General features: G+C 33.6%; 3 protein-coding genes across 4 annotated transcripts; 2 read left to right on the forward strand and 1 right to left on the reverse strand.

Annotated features, from left to right (window-relative positions):
- On the forward strand, nt 1-429 carry LOC133292428 (uncharacterized). The gene has a single exon (XM_061490830.1). It carries the CDS (start codon nt 1-3, stop codon nt 427-429), a length of 429 nt encoding a protein of 142 aa, XP_061346814.1.
- A 1,550-nt stretch (nt 430-1,979) lies between these two features.
- LOC133292468 (protein CHROMATIN REMODELING 24) lies at nt 1,980-12,253 on the forward strand. Its single transcript, XM_061490876.1, has 22 exons — nt 1,980-2,067; nt 2,149-2,229; nt 2,470-3,092; nt 3,178-3,308; nt 3,410-3,464; nt 3,774-3,902; nt 4,702-4,809; nt 4,948-5,003; nt 5,077-5,167; nt 5,865-6,002; nt 6,095-6,172; nt 6,267-6,473; nt 6,553-6,624; nt 6,899-6,979; nt 7,066-7,184; nt 7,875-7,986; nt 8,158-8,226; nt 8,330-8,424; nt 8,691-8,819; nt 9,165-9,227; nt 9,318-9,450; nt 12,063-12,253. Exons 1-22 carry the CDS (start codon nt 1,980-1,982, stop codon nt 12,213-12,215), a joined length of 2,811 nt encoding a protein of 936 aa, XP_061346860.1. The 3' UTR covers nt 12,216-12,253.
- Nucleotides 12,254-14,106: 1,853 nt separating this feature from the next.
- LOC133292448 (protein kinase STUNTED-like) lies at nt 14,107-17,646 on the reverse strand. Of its 2 annotated transcripts, none has more exons than XM_061490856.1 (10): nt 17,330-17,646; nt 17,146-17,240; nt 16,778-17,021; nt 16,022-16,627; nt 15,685-15,915; nt 15,432-15,595; nt 15,245-15,321; nt 15,010-15,157; nt 14,706-14,855; nt 14,107-14,617 (listed from the first exon to the last, which is right to left on the reverse strand). In XM_061490856.1, exons 1-10 carry the CDS (start codon nt 17,535-17,537, stop codon nt 14,378-14,380), a joined length of 2,163 nt encoding a protein of 720 aa, XP_061346840.1. In that variant the 5' UTR covers nt 17,538-17,646; the 3' UTR covers nt 14,107-14,377. The 2 variants fall into 2 exon arrangements, with proteins under 2 accessions (XP_061346840.1, XP_061346839.1); XM_061490855.1 differs by having other exon boundaries at nt 15,685-15,933.
- Nucleotides 17,647-18,999: the final 1,353 nt, after the last annotated feature.

The raw sequence follows: 18,999 nt of genomic DNA on the forward strand, positions 1-18,999 counted from the left end.
ATGCCTATTTATGACCCCAATTCTGGGCGCGCGTTCATATGGCTCATCACTTGTTTCTTATTCATCTCTATAGTCGCAGGAGGCGGGTGCCTTGCGGCATATATGGTCCTTCCTGAATCAGAAGCTGCATCTTGGTTACCCGTAGTTGGGGTTACATTGGTTTGCCTACCATGGGCGTTTTGGTTTTTAACTTTCTTATACAGAATCTTCTCAAGGTGTTGTGGATGTAGAGTTGGAATTGACATTGTTAATGGTGGAGGTGGAGGTGGGGGTGGAGGAGGTGGAGGAGGAAATTGGGGTGCTGCAAATGCACATGAAAATGCAGATGTTGAGGTTGCAGCTCAAACAAAAGGTGGCGGGTTAAACAGGGCATCATCTGTTGCTTCACATGAGAGTGAAATGGCATTGACAAATTCTATGGTCTCGTGATATGATTGTTTGATTGATTGATTGATTATATTGGATTTTGGCTCTGTCTTTTTGACACAAGAAACTCAAACTCTGTTACCATGGAAGACAATCGCCCCATTTTTTTTTTAATCACATTTTGTTGTTGGTTTCTTTTGGGTTGCACCTGTGTGATGCAAATATATCATCTTGATGATAGCCCTGCCTCAAATCCTTGAACCAATATCTGATCCTCACCATGTACATGTACTGCACCTCAAGAATATATAGATAGGCCTTGTTTGAGTATACGAGGGATATATGTCCTAATTCCTACTCATTCAATGACAGAATAGGCGATGTTTTTCCTCTGGAACTCATCTTTTCCTTTACAGCTTTTAGAGGAGATTTTTGTTATGGGTTTGTATGAAGAAATGGAAACTTGATCATTCGACTCTCATTGGCTTAGCATTTTGTAGTTTTTTTTTTTTTTTTTCTTCTTCTTTGAAATATGTAGTTATTTATCAATATTTCTTGAGGCAGACTATGTTTACAAACTTTTTTGTTTACAAACTACACTATATTCTCTTGAGAGAATACAAATTTTTACAAACTACACTGTGTTTTCTCGGGAGAACATAAATTGTAAACAAATTCAAAAAAGTTTGTAAATGGATCCTGTCTCATATTTCTTTTAGCACAAGTTTATGGTTTGTTTCCTTTCTCTTTCCTCGATGAATTGTTTGCTTGTTTGTGACAGAGTTTGTATTTGTTCTCTTGTTTTTCACTCAAAACAAGATTTAACATCGATTGCGAGGGACAAGGATGGATGAACGAGTTTGTTGACAACATATTACAAGGCCGTATGTGCGAACAAGTTATGTCACGAGTCACGACTTGTTCTTAATGAGTTTTAATCTCATAAGTATAGAGGTGCATGTTGTGCCCCTGAATTAATGAACAACAAAGAAGAAACAAATAAAAACTGTTTAAATTAAATGTGCAGTAAGACAGGCTGCGTTATAAAATATATGCTGTTATTTTTTAATTTAATCCTAATGGATAGTCACTATTATACGTGTATATCATGTCATTAGAACAAAGTTTTATTTTCTTACGGCAATTACTTTACGTTCTATCCCGAGGAAAAGTGTTTTGAAATTAGATATGAAGGAAATATTTTTGAGGTAACAGATTATTGTACACAAACATAATCAAAGAAGTGGTGTGTGTGAATAATAATAACATATATGAGAGAGAGAATAAATGATATATTTGTAGACTTTAATTTTTATTTATACCTTTTGAACGAGATGCTAGTTCCATAATTACAATTTTAAAATAGGGATGTTAATGTTTGACTGAGTGATATATTTATTTATAAGAAATAAGAAAGGCGAAATCATAGTAACAGTAAAGTGTTCAAATCCGAAGAGTGAATCCAAAATTCAAACGTAAGAAGCAAAGCGGGAAGCTAAGGAGCGGAATCCCAGTTGTCCCGTTCCACGGAAAATAAGTAAGAGGAGGCTCCTCTTTTGTTTTGTACCTTTTGGTTGGAGTTCCATTTTTTCATTGAAGATTGAAGAATCGCAATGGCCAACAAGAGCGGAAAGAAACCACTGAGCCTCAACGATAGCCACAATCGCTTCCTCCAAAACCTCTCTGCTCCCAAACCCTTCGGTACTATACGATACTCCTTCCTTTTCCATCTCACTTCTCTTTTATTCTTTCTCATATTCTCATTCTCATATTCTTCCGCAGATGAAGACAATAAACCGATCGAAGATGAAGACAAAACTATTCCCCGATTTTCTGCAATCACTGACTTTGATTCTCCAATCGGTAATTCCCTTCTATTTAATCTCTCCCTCTCTTTCTTTGTTCCTCATACTTCATCTGCGTTGCGTTAATTGATTATTAGGGCAAAACTCGGCTGAGAAAGACGAACCAATCAGGGTAGAAGAAGCACCTCAGTTTTCGGCTAATTCTTCCCCCGGTAAGTGTTCTCTGCCTCCATGCCTTATTTGAATATCCAATCAGCACCATAATCATCACCGTAATCATTGTAACGTGGAATTTCAGAGGAGGAAAAGAAGACGAAGGTTAAAGTGCAAGGGCGACGCCGCCTCTGCAAGGTTGCGTATGCAGATGACGGTAAAAAAGTGGCGGTTGATGAGTCCAAGTTTCATGACCTCGTCGACCTTGATTCTCCCATTCCTGCACCGAAAAATGTGATCCAGATTGCGGAGAGTGGGGGTAGAAATGAAATTAGGGATATTTTGAATGAACTGAACTCCAAGTTTGAGTTGCTATCAGTTGAGAGGAAGCGTGTGCAGAAGCCGGTTGAGGGTTTCGTTGGAGGGAAAGAAACTCGTGATGATGAGGCTTTAGAGTTTGGGAGTGCGGGGTCTTCATTTTCTCCACAACAGGATCCCTCTGACATCTCGTCGGAGGGGAATAAGAATGATGGTGGTGGTGTTGAATATGATTCAGATGATTCCGTTCAAGTGTTGGATCATTTTGAGCCTGAGAACGATGGTTCTATAACTCTGAGTGGCCCAAAATCTACGTATAAGTTGTCGGGTAAAATTGCAAAAATGTTGTATCCACATCAGCGGGATGGATTGAAGTGGCTCTGGTCTTTGCATTGTCTGGGTAAAGGTGGAATCTTGGGGGATGACATGGGTTTGGGTAAAACAATGCAGGTAAGGAAATGAAAAGCACAATTTTTAGAACTTATAATAAGCGATGGATATTACATGATTTACCAATGTCCAATTCTTCGTGCAGATTTGTGGCTTTCTAGCTGGACTATTTCATTCCCGTTTAATTAGAAGGGCATTGATTGTGGCCCCAAAAACCTTACTGCCCCATTGGATCAAAGAATTATCAGCTGTTGGTCTCTCTGAGAAGATAAGAGAGTGCGTCTGCCTGGCTTTTCATTTGAATAGTTTATCTAATATGCAAAGTTGAAGTTTTTTTGCTAGAAGAACAAAAATCACCAATTTGTGCTTTTCTGCAGATATTTCGGAACTTCTACAAAAGCCCGAGAATATGAACTTCAGTACATACTTCAGGCACGAGATCTTTCTTGTTTTTCTTATTTAATTAAACTGAGAAATATCAAGAAGTTAAATTCATGCTCGTGCCTCATAACAGACAGGATAAAGAAACATTTGTGTTTTATATATCAACTTAAAATTCAGCATAAGATTTGGAAGGGAACCTATTTTTATGTGGCTGGTGGGACTGGGAACGTCAATTTATTTTGGAAAATATTCATTTAAATTGGTTGGTGGACATTGAATCGATTGCTGGTATTTGGATGTTTCTAATTTCTTTTTTTCTATCAATCTTCAACTATATTTTCTCATGTCTCCTTCTAGGATAAAGGTGTTCTTCTCACAACATATGATATTGTCCGCAACAATTCTAAGTCCTTACAAGGGGATAATTATTTTGATGATGAGGATGGTGAAGATGGCATTACATGGGACTACATGATACTTGATGAGGTAAGCATGGGTTTGTTTTATGTAAAACCTATATAATGCTGGTTTGTCTACTTACATTACATTTACATTTTCCTCAATAGTTTTTGTATCTTTTATTTTTCAGATGATCTAGGAAACAGATTACATTAGAAAAGTTAGAAGTAGAGTACCATTCTGAAAGAAGATATATGTGGGGAAAAGTTTTAATTTATTTCTTCTTTCCCTTTAAGAACTCTATAGTTTTTCAGAATAGTGTAACAGAGTGCATCTCCCCGATTGAATGAAACACGGAGGTCTGGACTTTTGTCTTGCACATTTACCTTACTGTCTTTATTTCATTCTTTGCAACTTTTTATGTTAATTCGTGAATAATTAATGTTGTTGGTTTACATTCGGGAGTGGCAGATAAGGCTTCCAAATAGCAGGAAAGGGGGTAAAGTGAATTTGAGGTTTCAGCAAAGAAGTGCTTGTTAAATTATTTTGACAGAAACTGCAAAGTATATGTGGGTTATAATACGCACTTTGTTGCTTATATAACTAGATATAAGGATAACTATATGTCATTGTTAACGGGTCCAAAGGTACAAAGCGTGAACTTTGACCTGTACAGGCTTCCCTGGCTTCCTTTATGTAATAAGCTGACCTTACAAGTTTCTTGCTGCATATTTGACCAGTGAGGACAGTTATGGGACTGCTCAATTTTATATGATCATCTTGCTCATTTAATGTGTTGAAATTTGAATTATATGACATTGAATATATGCTAAATATATTATAAAAGGTGGTTTTTTTTGTTGTTGCAAAATGTTCTTAACTTTAGGGGCACCTTATAAAGAACCCGAGCACACAACGAGCTAAAAGTTTGCTTGAGATACCAAGTGCTCATCGCATTATCATTAGTGGCACACCATTGCAAAATAATCTGAAGGTATTTTGATGAAAACTGTCTTATTGTATAATAGTGCCTTTTTAACATGGCTTATCTACTTTGGTTTTTGTAATATTGATTGAAATTTAGATTATGCTGCCTTGTTTGATGGTTTTCATTCTTAAAACATCCTAACAGGAGTTGTGGGCATTGTTCAGTTTCTGTTGCCCTGAGTTGCTTGGTGACAATAAATGGTAATAATAATTTTCATGCAACATTCTTAATTTAGCCAAGGTTCTAATAACTTAAAAAATCATAATCTCTCAGGTTCAAAGAAAAATTTGAATCACCCATACTTCGTGGAAATGACAAAAATGCTTCTGATAGAGAGAAGCGTATTGGTTCATCTGTAGCAAAGGTAATGATTATTTGTGTTCCAAAATATAATTTATGTGACTTGGGCTATGGGCTTTGGATGGAAAAGAGTATGCTTTAGGTTGGTTTTGGTCTTGAGTTCACACATTGCACACAATTAGAAGAATATGATTAAATATGCTTTCCACTTTTCCTCTTGAATATTCTCTCTCTCTAGTTGTTTTGTTGTCAATGATCAATTTGTTTTGTATTCCTTTATTAGTTATCCTTAAATTCCTTTGGAGATGGACAAGTTATTGCAAATGTTTGACATTTGTGATAGTTCTAGACTGCTGATTTTAGCCTGCACCTGCATGCAGTCCTGTCGCATGATATTGTAAAATAAATGGTCTGGTGGACTTGCGAATAATTAATATTAAGCTTTAAATTGCTAGAAGGTAGTACCACTGTCATATGATTAGCAGATATAAAGCTAATACCATATATTTTGTGTTGCTGGTCCCACTTTCTACAGGTCGTGCACAGTTGTTATAGTTGCTATATGAGTATTCTCTTCCTTTGACTTTGAATATGTTTTTTAAGCTATCTTTCTAATGCCACAAAATGCAAGCAATCCCTTGGTTAAACAGTTATAATGCAATGGATCTCATTGTAATGTGTAGTGTTCTCTCATATTCTGATCATCAATTAATAACAAATTTTACTTTGACTTAAGCATTATCATGCTCCTTTCTCAATAGGAGCTAAGAGATCGGATTCAGCCTTACTTTTTGAGACGTTTAAAGAGTGAGGTTTTCAATCAAGATGATGAGAAAACAACCGCAAAACTTTCTAAGAAACGAGAGATGATTGTGTGGCTTCGATTGACCAGTACTCAGGTTAGATATGCAATTCTCTGTCATTTTTCATTTTATCTTGAGATTACTCATGACTTGTTTTTAAAATTTTGTTTTATTTCTATTTATTGTAGCGGCATCTTTATGAAGCATTTTTGAGGAGTGAGATTGTTCTCTCAGCTTTTGATGGGTCCCCACTGGCTGCCCTTACGGTGATTTTCATTATGTTATTTGACTATTGTCTTTCTTTTTTGGCTTTGTTCATATACTTTATATTTATATTAACTCTTTCTTTAAATGGATCAGATTTTGAAAAAAATATGTGATCATCCACTTCTGTTGACAAAGCGGGCAGCTGAGGATGTCTTGGAAGGGATGGACTCAATGCTAAAGCCAGAAGAGGTTAATGTTGCAGAAAAATTGGCAAAGCACATAGCAGATGTTGCAGAAACAGATAAGTTTAAAGATGAGCACGATGTATCATGCAAAATTTCCTTCATCATGTCATTATTGGTAAGTGCTGATTTCGTGCAATTCATGTTCTGGTATTTACTTGTTTGCATAATATTATAGTTCATGTTCTCTGCTGTAGGATAATTTGATCCCAGAAGGTCATAATGTGCTTATCTTTTCTCAGACTCGCAAGATGCTTAATCTTATACAGGTTGGTTCAGAAATTATTTCCTTTATTTAAAATTTACAATTATTTTGTCAGAACAGTGGACCGTTTAAACATTTGCTCAACTCTTTCTGGTGTGTCAGTGCATTGTCGTAGCTGGAAATGTATAGGCAGTGGTTCCATAAACTTCTAAGCATTAACAATTGTTAGGTCGCTTGTAGGGGGATGTTGAAAGTTTCCCTCTTAATTCCTTTTATCATCAATTTATTGTTGTATGCGTATAAGAGTTGGTTTAAGGGCTTCTACTACTTGTTTATAGGAATGCCTAGTATCCAAAGGTTATGAATTTTTACGAATTGATGGCACAACAAAAGCCAGTGACAGACTAAGGATTGTTAATGTAAGTGTTTTCATGGTTAAATAAATAACCTTTTTCAATTCCTCAAACATTCTTCTGTCTTAGGCCATCTGTTATTTTGATTTCAGGAATTCCAAGAAGGTATTGGAGCTCCTATATTTCTTTTGACATCTCAGGTTGGTGGTTTGGGTCTGACACTTACAAGAGCAGATCGTGTGATAGTAGTTGATCCTGCTTGGAACCCAAGGTACATCTTGAAGTTTTGCTAGCCCTTCACATTAATTTGATCTAATTCAGTTGAAAAAATTAGGAAAAGGAATTCTTGATAAGAATATCTGTAATTTAGGAACACTTAACCACATACATGGTTTATTAAGTCAATGACTCACTGACCATTTTTTGAACATCGTTAACCGCAAGAGTGTTTAGTTGTTGCTAAATTGAAAATATTTCGTACCCTTTTTTTTTTAATTCCCAATTGTATTTGAGAAGATTGTTTTAAACTGTTTAGCATACAAGTGATGAAAATAAATCTCTTATTTAATATTTTATGAAGTGAGATTTGTGAAGATTGTTCTTGCATGGTGTATAGTATTTAAGAAATTAAGTCAATGGCATCTTGTTACTAGTGGCTTTTATGTCCTAAAATTTGGCCATACATGCAGCTTGATAAAAGTGCCTCTTGAAAATATTTAATTATTCTCGTCTTGTTCAATCAATCGATTAAGCCTATTGTCAGATCAAAATGTGGAATTTGGCCAGATCCAATCTGATTGAAATGGAAATATTGTGCATCTGGCCCTAGATTAAATTAGCTAGAGTTGATTGCACGGAACTATCATGTTTTTTTTTTTTTTTTAAATATCCAATTTGAGACCTTGAGGGAGGTATTCAATTATGTTGCACGTAAAGAACTACTATTTTCTGTTTTTAACAGTACGGATAATCAAAGTGTTGACCGTGCATATCGTATTGGTCAAAAGAAAGATGTTATTGTTTATAGACTGATGACATGTGGAACTGTTGAAGAAAAGATCTACAGGAAGCAGGTAATTTTTTCCCTTTCCATTGTTTTTGTGGAGTGTCAATTTAACGGAGATTTAAAAAAAAAAAAAAAAACAGGAATCCGACAGTTTTGATTGAACTAAATGGGCAAAAAATAAGTGGTTTATATTATACATCGATTGATTTTTTTGACACTCAAATTGCACGATTTTTAGGTATATAAAGGAGGATTATTCAAAACAGCTACTGAACATAAAGAACAAATTCGGTACTTTAGCCAACAGGTACCAGTTTAGTGGGAAGTATTATCTGGTGTTGAGAGACATTTCTTAGATCTTCAAAAATGTTGTGATTTGGGGTAGTAAATCTTCCACTCATTCCCTGCAGGATCTTAGGGATATTTTCAGCCTCCCAAAAGAAGGATTTGATGTATCTGTTACCCAACGACAATTGGATGAGGAACATGATCGTCAACATACAGTGTAATGAGTCTATAACTTTGATACCCTATCAACATGCTTTAACTTTTCTTACAAATGGTGATATACATCAATTGGTGCTTTACATTATCTTACTGAATTTGCTCAATTAATATAAACTTTCACCTGTTGTTCTGCATAAATATTTCACAGTTGAAATTCTGTTTTTTCACTTGTCTGCTGGAAATTTTATGAATATGATAAAGTAACTCATAAATTGTGCTCGATCAGCTGATTTTTATTTTACAGAGTATTTGTATTTTGTGTAGGGATGATTCCTTCAAAGCGCATATAGAGTTCCTGAAAAGTCAAGGCATAGCTGGAGTTAGTCACCACAGTTTACTCTTTTCCAAGACAGCACCGGTTCAAGCTGCTCCTGAGGATGATGAAATAACAAAGTAATGCTTCATAGACCTGGTTATACTTTACGTGCATGTTCATAAATGTTAACTAATAAAATTTGCTGCAATTAATGTTATTTTTCATTTCCCTTGTTTATTATTGTTTTGTACCAATGTATTGCTGAGATTTTCTTAAAGCATTTGATGTCACTAACAGAAAGCTGACCGTTGAATTTGAAATATGAGGAAGATCCATACATCCTATTGTTAAGAATATGCTTGCTGGTTAATGGCAAATATGCTGATTTGAAATATGCTTATTGTTTGGAAGTTCGTAATTACTGTTAATTTGTTATTAATTGCTTTATCAAACCTAAAACTATATTAATAAAATGGTTGCAGGAGTCATAGGACTAAATATATTGGAACTTCAATATCATCTGCACATGAGCATATTACTGATGGGTAATGATGCTATCATTTCACAACATTTTTGGGAAGTTAAATGATGATTTTGGTTTTGATTTGATTTTTCATTCTTTTTTTAAAAACCAGAGCTGAGTTTGCATTTAATCCGAAGGATGTCAATTTAAGAAAAAAAGGTTCTCCTCCTAGCAGTGCTGGTAAATCGACCGAGTCAGAAATCAAGGATAGAATTCATCGGCTCTCACAAACACTCTCAAATACGGTATGCTTTTCTCTTAAATAGATTGGCGTGCTCATTATAATGTTATATCTGAATCTGAATATTATCCGGTATATATTATCATATTCTTTGTCATGCTATAATAATTCCCCTTTTAGACTATAGTCATAGTAGTTAATTGCGCCGCAAGCCGCGCCGGATCGGTGTTGCGGTGTCTCTCCGCAAGAAACCGCGCTAGAAACCGCGCTGCGTCGCACTGGAACGCAATAGCTACCATTACGATTGCATTTGCGGGCATATTGCTGTCATAAGACAAAATGTCAATTTTGTCTTAAATTTAAATGTGTAATAGAAAATTTTTAAGGGTTTTTTAGTCTATGGGTCTCTCTCTGTCAATTTTGTTATCTCTGTCTTTAAAAAATGTTTTTTCGGGATTCGTCGCGACACGGGACAATCCGGATTTGATAACTATGACCTATGAAGCATCGATACGTCCAAAAAAAATTTCCAACCTATCGGACAAGCGTCCCAGACGGATACGCTTCTGATACCCATTTTGCCGTATCGATCGGTCAACAAAATTTCGACACAGTCAAATCTCTTATTTTCGTCGCGCACCAGTAGCCAACTGCCGCGTCACACCACCACAAACCCACCTCGAGCTCCTCCGCGTCATTCGCGAACCAGAGCTCCGTGCGAGCCATCTTGCTAGTCAGTCGGTCTTCTTCATCTTCCTGCTACAACACATCACCATTGTGTTTTTTTTTTTTTTTTATCTTCCTTTCCCAAACTAGCCGCCGCTTGAGATGGTTGTAGGTTTTCAAGAAAGTAAAGATTAGGTTTAGTGATATGGATATTTTTCTTAAAAGAGAGCCCAAGCAAGTTTTGTCCATGTACTTTGTTTTGGTGGGCTTGGTACACAGCCCATTAATCTTGGACTTTTAGCTTCTTTTAAGTAATTATTTGTTGTGGTAAATATCATAAAATTAAAAAGACAAGTAATTATAATAAAACTAAATAAATAATGCAGAAAATTAAAATAAACAAATACATGACGTGAATGTAAATAATGGGTGCTGTTTAATTTTCATATTTTGTACTCATATTTAGTAAATAAACAAATACATAAATAATGTGAAATATATTCTATATATTAAAAATATTATTTAATACTAAGACGTATCGGAACGTATCGAAATATTAGTATTTTTGAAGTAACGTATCGAAGTCACGTATCGGGAACGTATCAAAAATGTTGTGTCGGTATCGGTGCTTCATAGACTATGACTATAGCTGAGAGGCTTTACAACTGGGGTGGCTAAATTGTACAGCTACGTTGCATTCTCATCCAGTATCTAGCTTTCCAATGAATACCTCATGTTCATAGCTAAGAGGCAGATAACTTCTATACTCGAATGCAACTTCTATATCTTTATTTTAGTCTAGGATTAAATAAGCGGGAATTGGGTATTACCCTAATAGAATAGTTCTATCTGTTAGTATTCTTAAATCCTAATACCCTAATGAAACTTCTTTTAACACTATAATTAAGTAAATCTCATGCTGGCTAGAGGTGTAAAAATAGCCGGAAGTCCGTGGATCAGCCTGCAAAGTCCTATATTTGACCATAACTTATTAAAACCTTTTTTGTGGCAGGGTCTTTTTTAGTCCTAATCCTTAAAGTCCTATAATTTAGCTGGTTGGGTTAGAGCGAACCTGCATGTTAAATTTTTTCCTTCATAACAAATTTCATTATTTAAAATACTAAAAATTATATAAATTTAAATATTTATAAATATATAACATGTGACTTTAGTTTTTAGTTTATAAATTTAAATTTAAATATTGTTATCCACAAAATTGCTTAGGTGAATTGTATACAATATGTTTCAATATAAATTTGGATATATAATATGCTTATATGTCAAAAGAAAATTTTATTTTTATTGATGTGCAGGTGAAATTCTCTGTTGAAACATATCACTGCTGAAAAATTCATTTTTATTGTAACATATTATGGATGACCTTTCATATGATTCATAATATGTGACTCTATTTTTGTAATGGTAGTAGTTGAAGAAAATCAATAGTTTTACTTTCAAATATATAGCATACTAAGCAGTTATTTAATACTGGTATTAAGATCATTTTTCATCGTTATTTTTAGTTTTCCACTAGAGTTGTATTTTGTTATGACTCATAGTCATGGTGGAAAAATTTATTTGATGATATCCTTTAATAATGAATTTAGTAATGGTAGTAATTAAATTTTTACTTATATTAAAATTTCGTTTACATTTTCACTTATATAATTTGTTAAAATATTTTTTAATATATTGAATATGATAATTTTTTATGAAATTATAATTTTGGATGACCCGTAAACTGAATCTAACACATAGGGTTTTGGTCCATACAGGCTTTTATTATTGAGATTCATTTAGTTTTGTAGGCTTTTTAGCTGTAATATACACAGGTTAGGACCTAATAGGACCGGCTGATCCATTTAACTGGGCTCACTAATTAGCTTACTCTCTACTAGTAAGATTAGTATAAGATTTCAACTCATAATAGAGTTAAAAAAAAACTATGACTAGCATTTGTCGTTAACTTATAGTGGACTGACTTTAGTATCCCCGTTTAAACCTACGCAGGTGATGATTTCTAAATTACCAGACAATGGGGAGAAACTACGAAAACAGATTGCGGAGCTGAATTTAGAGCTCGCTAAACTGAAGATGGAAGAAAGAGACGTTGCTGATTTAGATGATTTTACTGATGAATTTCAAAGAGTGTTGAACGTATAGTTTATTTGTAGGGAACATATAAGTAATAGAGCTATTTCCTCAGGTTTTTTGCTTAGTAGAAAATGGTTTTGTCGAAATCTACTAGTTGAAGATTGTCGGTTAAGATCAATGTATTGTGAATTTGAAATTGTTAATATATCAATTACTCTCACCAAGACTGCATTGGGAATTTGGATGGAAGAGGAAAGAAAAATAGAAATGAGTTTTTATTTTATTTTTTTCACCGGTTTACTGATAAAGCTACTTCGAATTAGAAGGGTGACAAAACTATTGTTTCCCATCAAAACTTAATTTGTAAAAATTGTCCATAATTTTAAATGAATAATGTTATATATATATATATATATATATATATATATATATATATATATAAAAGAAAAGTTATACTTATAATTTATTTTCCTTTACAATCTCTTACAACCATATCTTAACCGTTGATTTTCGTCAATCAACGGTTAAGATTTTCGCAAAACAAATTTATTAATTAATTATTAATTCGCAATAAATAATAACCGTTGATTGACGAAAATCAACGGTTAAGATATGCTTGTAAGAAGTTGTAAACGAAAATAGATTGTAAGTATAACATTCCCCTATGTTACACCGGTGTAAGACTTAAAAATCTTACCCTCAATCTTGACCATTAATCCACTTGTATCCAATGACTCATATTACTAAAAAAATTGAGTCCTTAGATATAAATGAGATTAACAGACAAGATTAAAAGTGTAACTTATACTGGTGTAAAATGATCCTGACCCTTCTCCTATATATATATATATATATATATATATGGGAAAAATATTTATCCTTCTAAAGGATTTAACTTTATGTTTTTTTAATCCTAATGATTGACGAAAATTAATGGTTGGTATCTAAAATGATATAAAGTTATATTTTTTAAATGGACAAATATTTTTCCATATATATATATAATATGAGGCAGGGTATACTTATCACAAAAAATGTTTACCACTTTTACAACCAATCTAATCATCGTTGATTTCCGTCAATCTAACGGTTATAATTTATTAAGAATTAATAATTAATTTATAAGTACAACCCAATAATTTCCAATAAAGTATAACCGTTAGATTGACGGAAATCAACAGTGATTAAATTAATTGTAAATGTGATAAACTTTTTTGGTGATAAGTATATCTTTCTCCATATAGTATTATTATTGGGTTTTACTTCTCTCATGTTGTATGAGAGAAGCTATCTCATGTTGTGAGATAAATTAAGTGGGACCCATCAATTTTTAAAAAAAGAAAAAAGAAAGAAAAAAGAGGCACGTCTTTTTATGTGAGTGTAAAATGAGATAGGACTCTTATGTAACATAAGAGTATAATTTCCCATTATTATTATGTAGAACCTTTCTCCTTCGCCACCCCAACTGCATTTTAAAACAGAGTACCACACATGCCCATTTTTATCCACTCACCTCATGTCACCAACATATATATTAAAATGTAATATATATTAATTTTTATTTTTCAAAAGGAGAATATAATATTTCAAAATAAAAAAAAAACTATAATTTGAACATCTATGAAGAAAATTAAAGGGTAATTTATCCTTAGTTTTATAATAGGTTTTGTTAAGGTGTTGTTAAGACACAAGTTAAGAAATAAAAATATATTTAATATTAAATAAAAAATACAAACATTGAATATTATAATTTTTTAAAAAATATTTATATTTTTCATTAAATAGTTAATAAAGTTTACCAAAAAACAATGAATAATAAATATTTTTATATTCCTTGACATATCCATTATGCGTTGAATTTTTTTTTTTAATTATAGTTAGAAAGATTAATAATAGAGCACTAGATGACAATGGACGCTAAAACATTTTGAGCAAGAAGACAGAGGCTAACATCACTAAGGAATATTTACTCTTCGTACTTTTCTCATATCTACTAGTTCATGTACATTTGGCCCACTAGAATTTGCTCAATAATGCGAAGATTCAGATTAAAACCATCCAATGGAAATATGAACTGATACATAGCCCCTAAACTTTTGGGAACAGTCTTCCAAGACCCAATCTGCACTGCCTCATAATTTTGAAAAACTAACCTAAGAAAACAAAATAATATTTACGGACGGTATGAAAGGAGCATTTGCTTCCAAGTACATAGTATCATGATGAAATGCTTAGTCAAAACTTGACGAGCGACTCCATCTTCCACTCAAGTAGTCCACCAATGAGACATTCTGCTCAGTGCTACTGATAGAATCTGTATCATCCTCCAAGTCCAGCAAAGCAAGGTTCAGATGGGACTGAATATTAGATGGCACTGGTTCCTCATCAAATCCATCAAGTTCCTGTGATGCACCAACTTCTTGTTCTGCCCAACTTCTCACTTCTTCATCACCACGTAGGAGTTTCAATATCTGCAATTATGAAACACGACCAACATTTAAAGGAACATTAAGGCAGGACAAAAAAAAAATGGATTAAATTTGCACAGGCAAGACTTACAATGCAGATTTGAGGTCGCAATCTAGATGCTCGTCTAATGCAAAGACTAGCAGCCAAAATCATTCTTTCGATATGGCAATGGTTGTAATCGCTGCCTAGGCTTGGATCAAGCAACTGGGAAAGCTTCCCACCCTTCAAAATTGGTATTGCCTGGATATTGCCATCAACCACATTTACTTCCAATTCTTACAATCCATTTGCCGTAGGATGTTTAGTTTATATATCAGCACACGATTCATTTATTTTATAAACAGTCTTTTTGTGACAATTGTAGATGCTGAAATTATTAACACACAAAACTTACCCACATAACAAGGCTCTTTTGGCCCTTAGGACAGTCATTGTTAATTGGTTTCTTACTAGAGAGAAGCTCAAGAAGTACAACACCAAAAGCATATACATCAATTTTCTCAGTCACTCTACCATGCATAAAGTATTCAGGAGCTAGGTATCTGCCAGACAAAAAAATTGTTCAGAGCAATTCAAACGAATCGAATGCTAAAGAAGGCAAAGGAGGAACAAGAGGACATGTTACATACCCAAAAGTTCCGGCCACATCAGTACAACTACTATGGGATGAAGAAGAACTCCAACTAGCCAGTCCGAAATCCGACAGCTGAAGACATAGACACGTGGCTCACAAGAAAGGGAGAAATGAAATCAATTTGAAGAAATTTCACAAAGTAACAGAATGTAACTAAGCATGGGGAAAAAAATTCACAGCACCTGAGGCTCAAAATCATCTGAAAGAAGGATATTTGAAGATTTCACATCCCTATGGATCACAGCAGGTGTACAGCAGTTATGCAGATAGTTCAATGCCTCAGCTACACCCACAGCCACCTTGTACCTCTCTTGCCAACCAAATGCACCAGAGTCGTTTCTGATGCCTTTGCCAGAAAACACAAGTAAGAAAGACAGATTGGAGAAAATAAAGATTTAAGTAATTCCTAGCAGAAAAGGGCAAATAAATATCTACCATAAAGGTTTTCTTCTAGGCTTCCCCTTGATAAAAGATCATAAACCAGTAGTAAATTATGGCCCTCAACACAAAAGCCCAATAGAGATATTATGTTCTTGTGATGCAAAGTTGTAATGATCTCAATTTCCTGAACAAACTCTTTTATCACAACTTCAGATGACTTCAAAATTTTTACAGCCAATTCCTTGCCATCTGGAAGACATCCTCTATAAACCTCACTACAACCACCTGTTCCAACCAAATTTTCTGAAACCGTAACAAAAAAACATATTTATTACAAGCAAGTGGCCAGAATAAAAACAGGGAAAAGAAAGGTGGAGTGAAGAAAACAAACCGTGTGAGAAGTTAGCAGTTGCAGATACAAGTTCCTGGAAACTATATAATCTGCTTAAAGATGAGTACTTCTGTTGTAAACCCAACAATTCTTTAGGAAGTTCACTCAAATCACGGCCAAGGGAGGGAGGAGGAAAAATATCATCAGATCCAAATGGCAAAATGATACCACTCTCCCCATCTAGGGTGGAATCATAATTCCGGTGAATATTCTGTTTGTGATCTGGATGGACAACAGCTGAAGAATGGTAGCTGGTTTGTCTTAATGCCGTTTGCAAAGCAGGTGAATTTTTCCCTAAAGATTTCCGCATATGCTTGTTGGGAAGAAACACCTGGCGAAGGAGTGACCAACCAGCTGTTGACTGGTTTGATTTGTCCACCGCGATTGAATAACTAGGATCATCATCATCATCAAGCTTTTGAATTGGAACCAAAGCCAGTGAATTTTCCTCTTCAAAACCATCATCAGTCAACCCTGGCTTCAATTTAGTTGCAGAATCCTCCGGCAATGCTAATACCCGTGTACAACATTCACAATTCTTCAGATTTTTCTTCATTTTAACAGCCAAATATTTGTTTAACAATGCTGGGCTTTCATTTAACTTTCCTGCCAAGGTAGTAGTAACCTTTTGTATCATTCCAAAGTTAAAAAAATTAAAAATCCACAAATTTAACATAAAGGTAGCAAACATAATGATTTCAACTATTAGACCTCAACCAAAGTGAAGAAAAACACACAATGCAAATTAATAAAAACCTTGAAGAGTACACATTCCAGTAGCTTCTCTGTGGAATGCAACTTTGCCATTGTGAACTGCTAAAACAGAGATACACTTGGGCAATTTCCTTGCACAGTACTTGGCAACATATAAAGATGAACGGATAGGGTGATAGCTCTTAGAAGTTTCTAGAATCACCGTCGCAACACCAAGCGATTTCGCTTCCTTCACTACAAGTTTCCTTGCTGACGCACCTCTACACACTTTAAGCTTCAGATCAACCTAATTCAAAAAAAAGACAAAAAAAAAGACATGAAGAGCTTGAGTTGTTTTTAACAGTTGCGTTCTCAACGACCTAAGAATACTCATAAGAAATGCAAGATAAGATAAGATATATAGGTTGAACCTGCTTCAAGTTGCAGAAGCCTTCGTACACAGCCAAAACAGAATCAAAAGTCTTAACAACAGAGAGCACCGAAGCTGAACCTGTATCCTCTGCGTCTGCACCCAAAAAAAAAAAAAAAAAAAATAGTCTACATTCTAGAACGTTCCATAAACAACCGAAAATCGAGAGAGAGAGAGAGAGTTACCGGTAATGGTGTCGATGACGTGGAGCGCAATGACGAGGTCGCCGGGCTCGGCAACTTTGACGAGAGCCCACGTCAGCAGTTCCCGGCTCCGAGAATCCAACTTGACACCAACCAGGAACTTTCGACCTCCACCGCCGTCGCCGGTTAACTTCATCGCCGGAGTCTCTATTCTCTCTTTCTGTGAGCACTGTGTGTTGTTGTTGGGCATTGTGAAAAGGAATCTTTGTTGGAGGATCAACAGTGGCGAACTGACTCTGCTGAAGTGTTACGCTGCTTCTCGGCTACACATGGAGATTACACCTTTAATCTTAACCGTTGGTTAGATCGTTCGTTACCTGATTGATTGGGTTTTGCTTTCGCGTTAATATAACTTCTTCTAGAATCAAGTTTTAAAGACTTGTTCCACATCAATTGCATATGATGTTGTTTATTTATTACCAGAAAATTCTTATAATGAGGTGCTGTAATAAGTTTTATTTTGTATTTAATACTATTTATTTTAAATCCTTAACAAGTATGTAAGGAAACTCGTTGGGATTGCCTATATTTATTTATATTAAGTAGTATCTTTTTCATAAATGTAATTGAATTTAATCAATTTCTAGTTGCTCATATTATTTTGAGTTAAGAATGGTGATTAGATAAATTTTTTGGGAAAGCTTCATTTTTATCTCACGTGTTACTTGCTGTAGCACCCAATCCCTATATAGTTTACTTGAACCCATTTCAGTTATAAAAATATATTACTTAAATTCTTGTGATTTTATACATATTTCCCCCCCCATATGTAGTTAAAGGGGTAGCTTATGTGTGTTCTCCACTCCATACTTATTATTAAGAACAATTAAACATTGAAGATTAAATTTAAAATTATCGAAAATTAATATTAAAATCATCTTAAAAATTAGTTATTATTTAAAATATATCTTCAAATTTGAAAATATTATTTAAAAAATTAAAAGCATATTATTTTAAATATATATTTAAATAAAATAAATTAAAATAGATTTAAAAAATTTATGTTACTTTTATCTTAAAAAATTCACACCAAACCTTTTCTCCTTTAATTTTATCCCCTATTATTATACTATTTTCAATTAAAATAAATGTAAAAAAAAAAATGATTATTCAAATTTAACTTAATTTTTTTAAGAAAATATATTTTAAATTTGTCTCGAATAATATTTTTAAATTTTTAGTACAAATTTTAAATAATTTTTTTAGACAATTTTTAGTTTAATCTTTAATACTAATTATATTATGATTTTAATTGATAATACCGTAATAATTTATGATAAAATTAGGGAAAATAAAAAATTTGTATATATAAGACCACAAAGGATTTAAGTAATACATTTTTGTAACTATATATAGAGATATTAAGATATAATGTTAAAGTTTAAAAGAAAAAAAATAATGACTTCTTTTTTTAAGTGGCAAATAAAATTAAAAAAAATTATTCTCTATAATAATTTATATTTTTAAGAATAATATTAATTTAATTCTAATGACTTAAAATGATTTCCTAAAGTAACTAGGATTTTTTTATTATTATATTATTAAGATATTTTTTATAACTTTAAAAAATAATATTAAAACAAATATCAAAATTGAATACGATGATGAATCTGCCTCCATGAATTGTGAAATTAATATTTGGGACCATAGTC

Source organism: Gastrolobium bilobum, unplaced genomic scaffold (assembly GCF_033153095.1).
Source record: "Gastrolobium bilobum isolate Gb01-03AN ecotype WA unplaced genomic scaffold, APGP_CSIRO_Gbil_v1 utg8085, whole genome shotgun sequence".
NCBI lineage: Eukaryota > Viridiplantae > Streptophyta > Magnoliopsida > Fabales > Fabaceae > Gastrolobium > Gastrolobium bilobum.

What these genes read in the sequence shown, in the direction of transcription:
- LOC133292468 (XM_061490876.1), top strand. Translation starts at nt 1,980, where the DNA reads ATGGCCAACAAGAGCGGAAAGAAACCACTGAGCCTCAACGATAGCCAC. An exon ending in CCTTCATCATGTCATTATTG is followed by an intron (nt 6,474 to 6,552) that starts GTAAGTGCTGAT and finishes TCTCTGCTGTAG; the next exon opens with GATAATTTGATCCCAGAAGG. An exon ending in ACAGACTAAGGATTGTTAAT is followed by an intron (nt 6,980 to 7,065) that starts GTAAGTGTTTTC and finishes TTTTGATTTCAG; the next exon opens with GAATTCCAAGAAGGTATTGG.
- LOC133292428 (XM_061490830.1), top strand. Translation starts at nt 1, where the DNA reads ATGCCTATTTATGACCCCAATTCTGGGCGCGCGTTCATATGGCTCATC.
- LOC133292448 (XM_061490855.1), bottom strand. Translation starts at nt 17,537, where the DNA reads ATGCCCAACAACAACACACAGTGCTCACAGAAAGAGAGAATAGAGACT. An exon ending in CAGATGATTTTGAGCCTCAG is followed by an intron (nt 15,322 to 15,431) that starts GTGCTGTGAATT and finishes CTATGTCTTCAG; the next exon opens with CTGTCGGATTTCGGACTGGC. An exon ending in TGCGACCTCAAATCTGCATT is followed by an intron (nt 14,618 to 14,705) that starts GTAAGTCTTGCC and finishes TCATAATTGCAG; the next exon opens with ATATTGAAACTCCTACGTGG.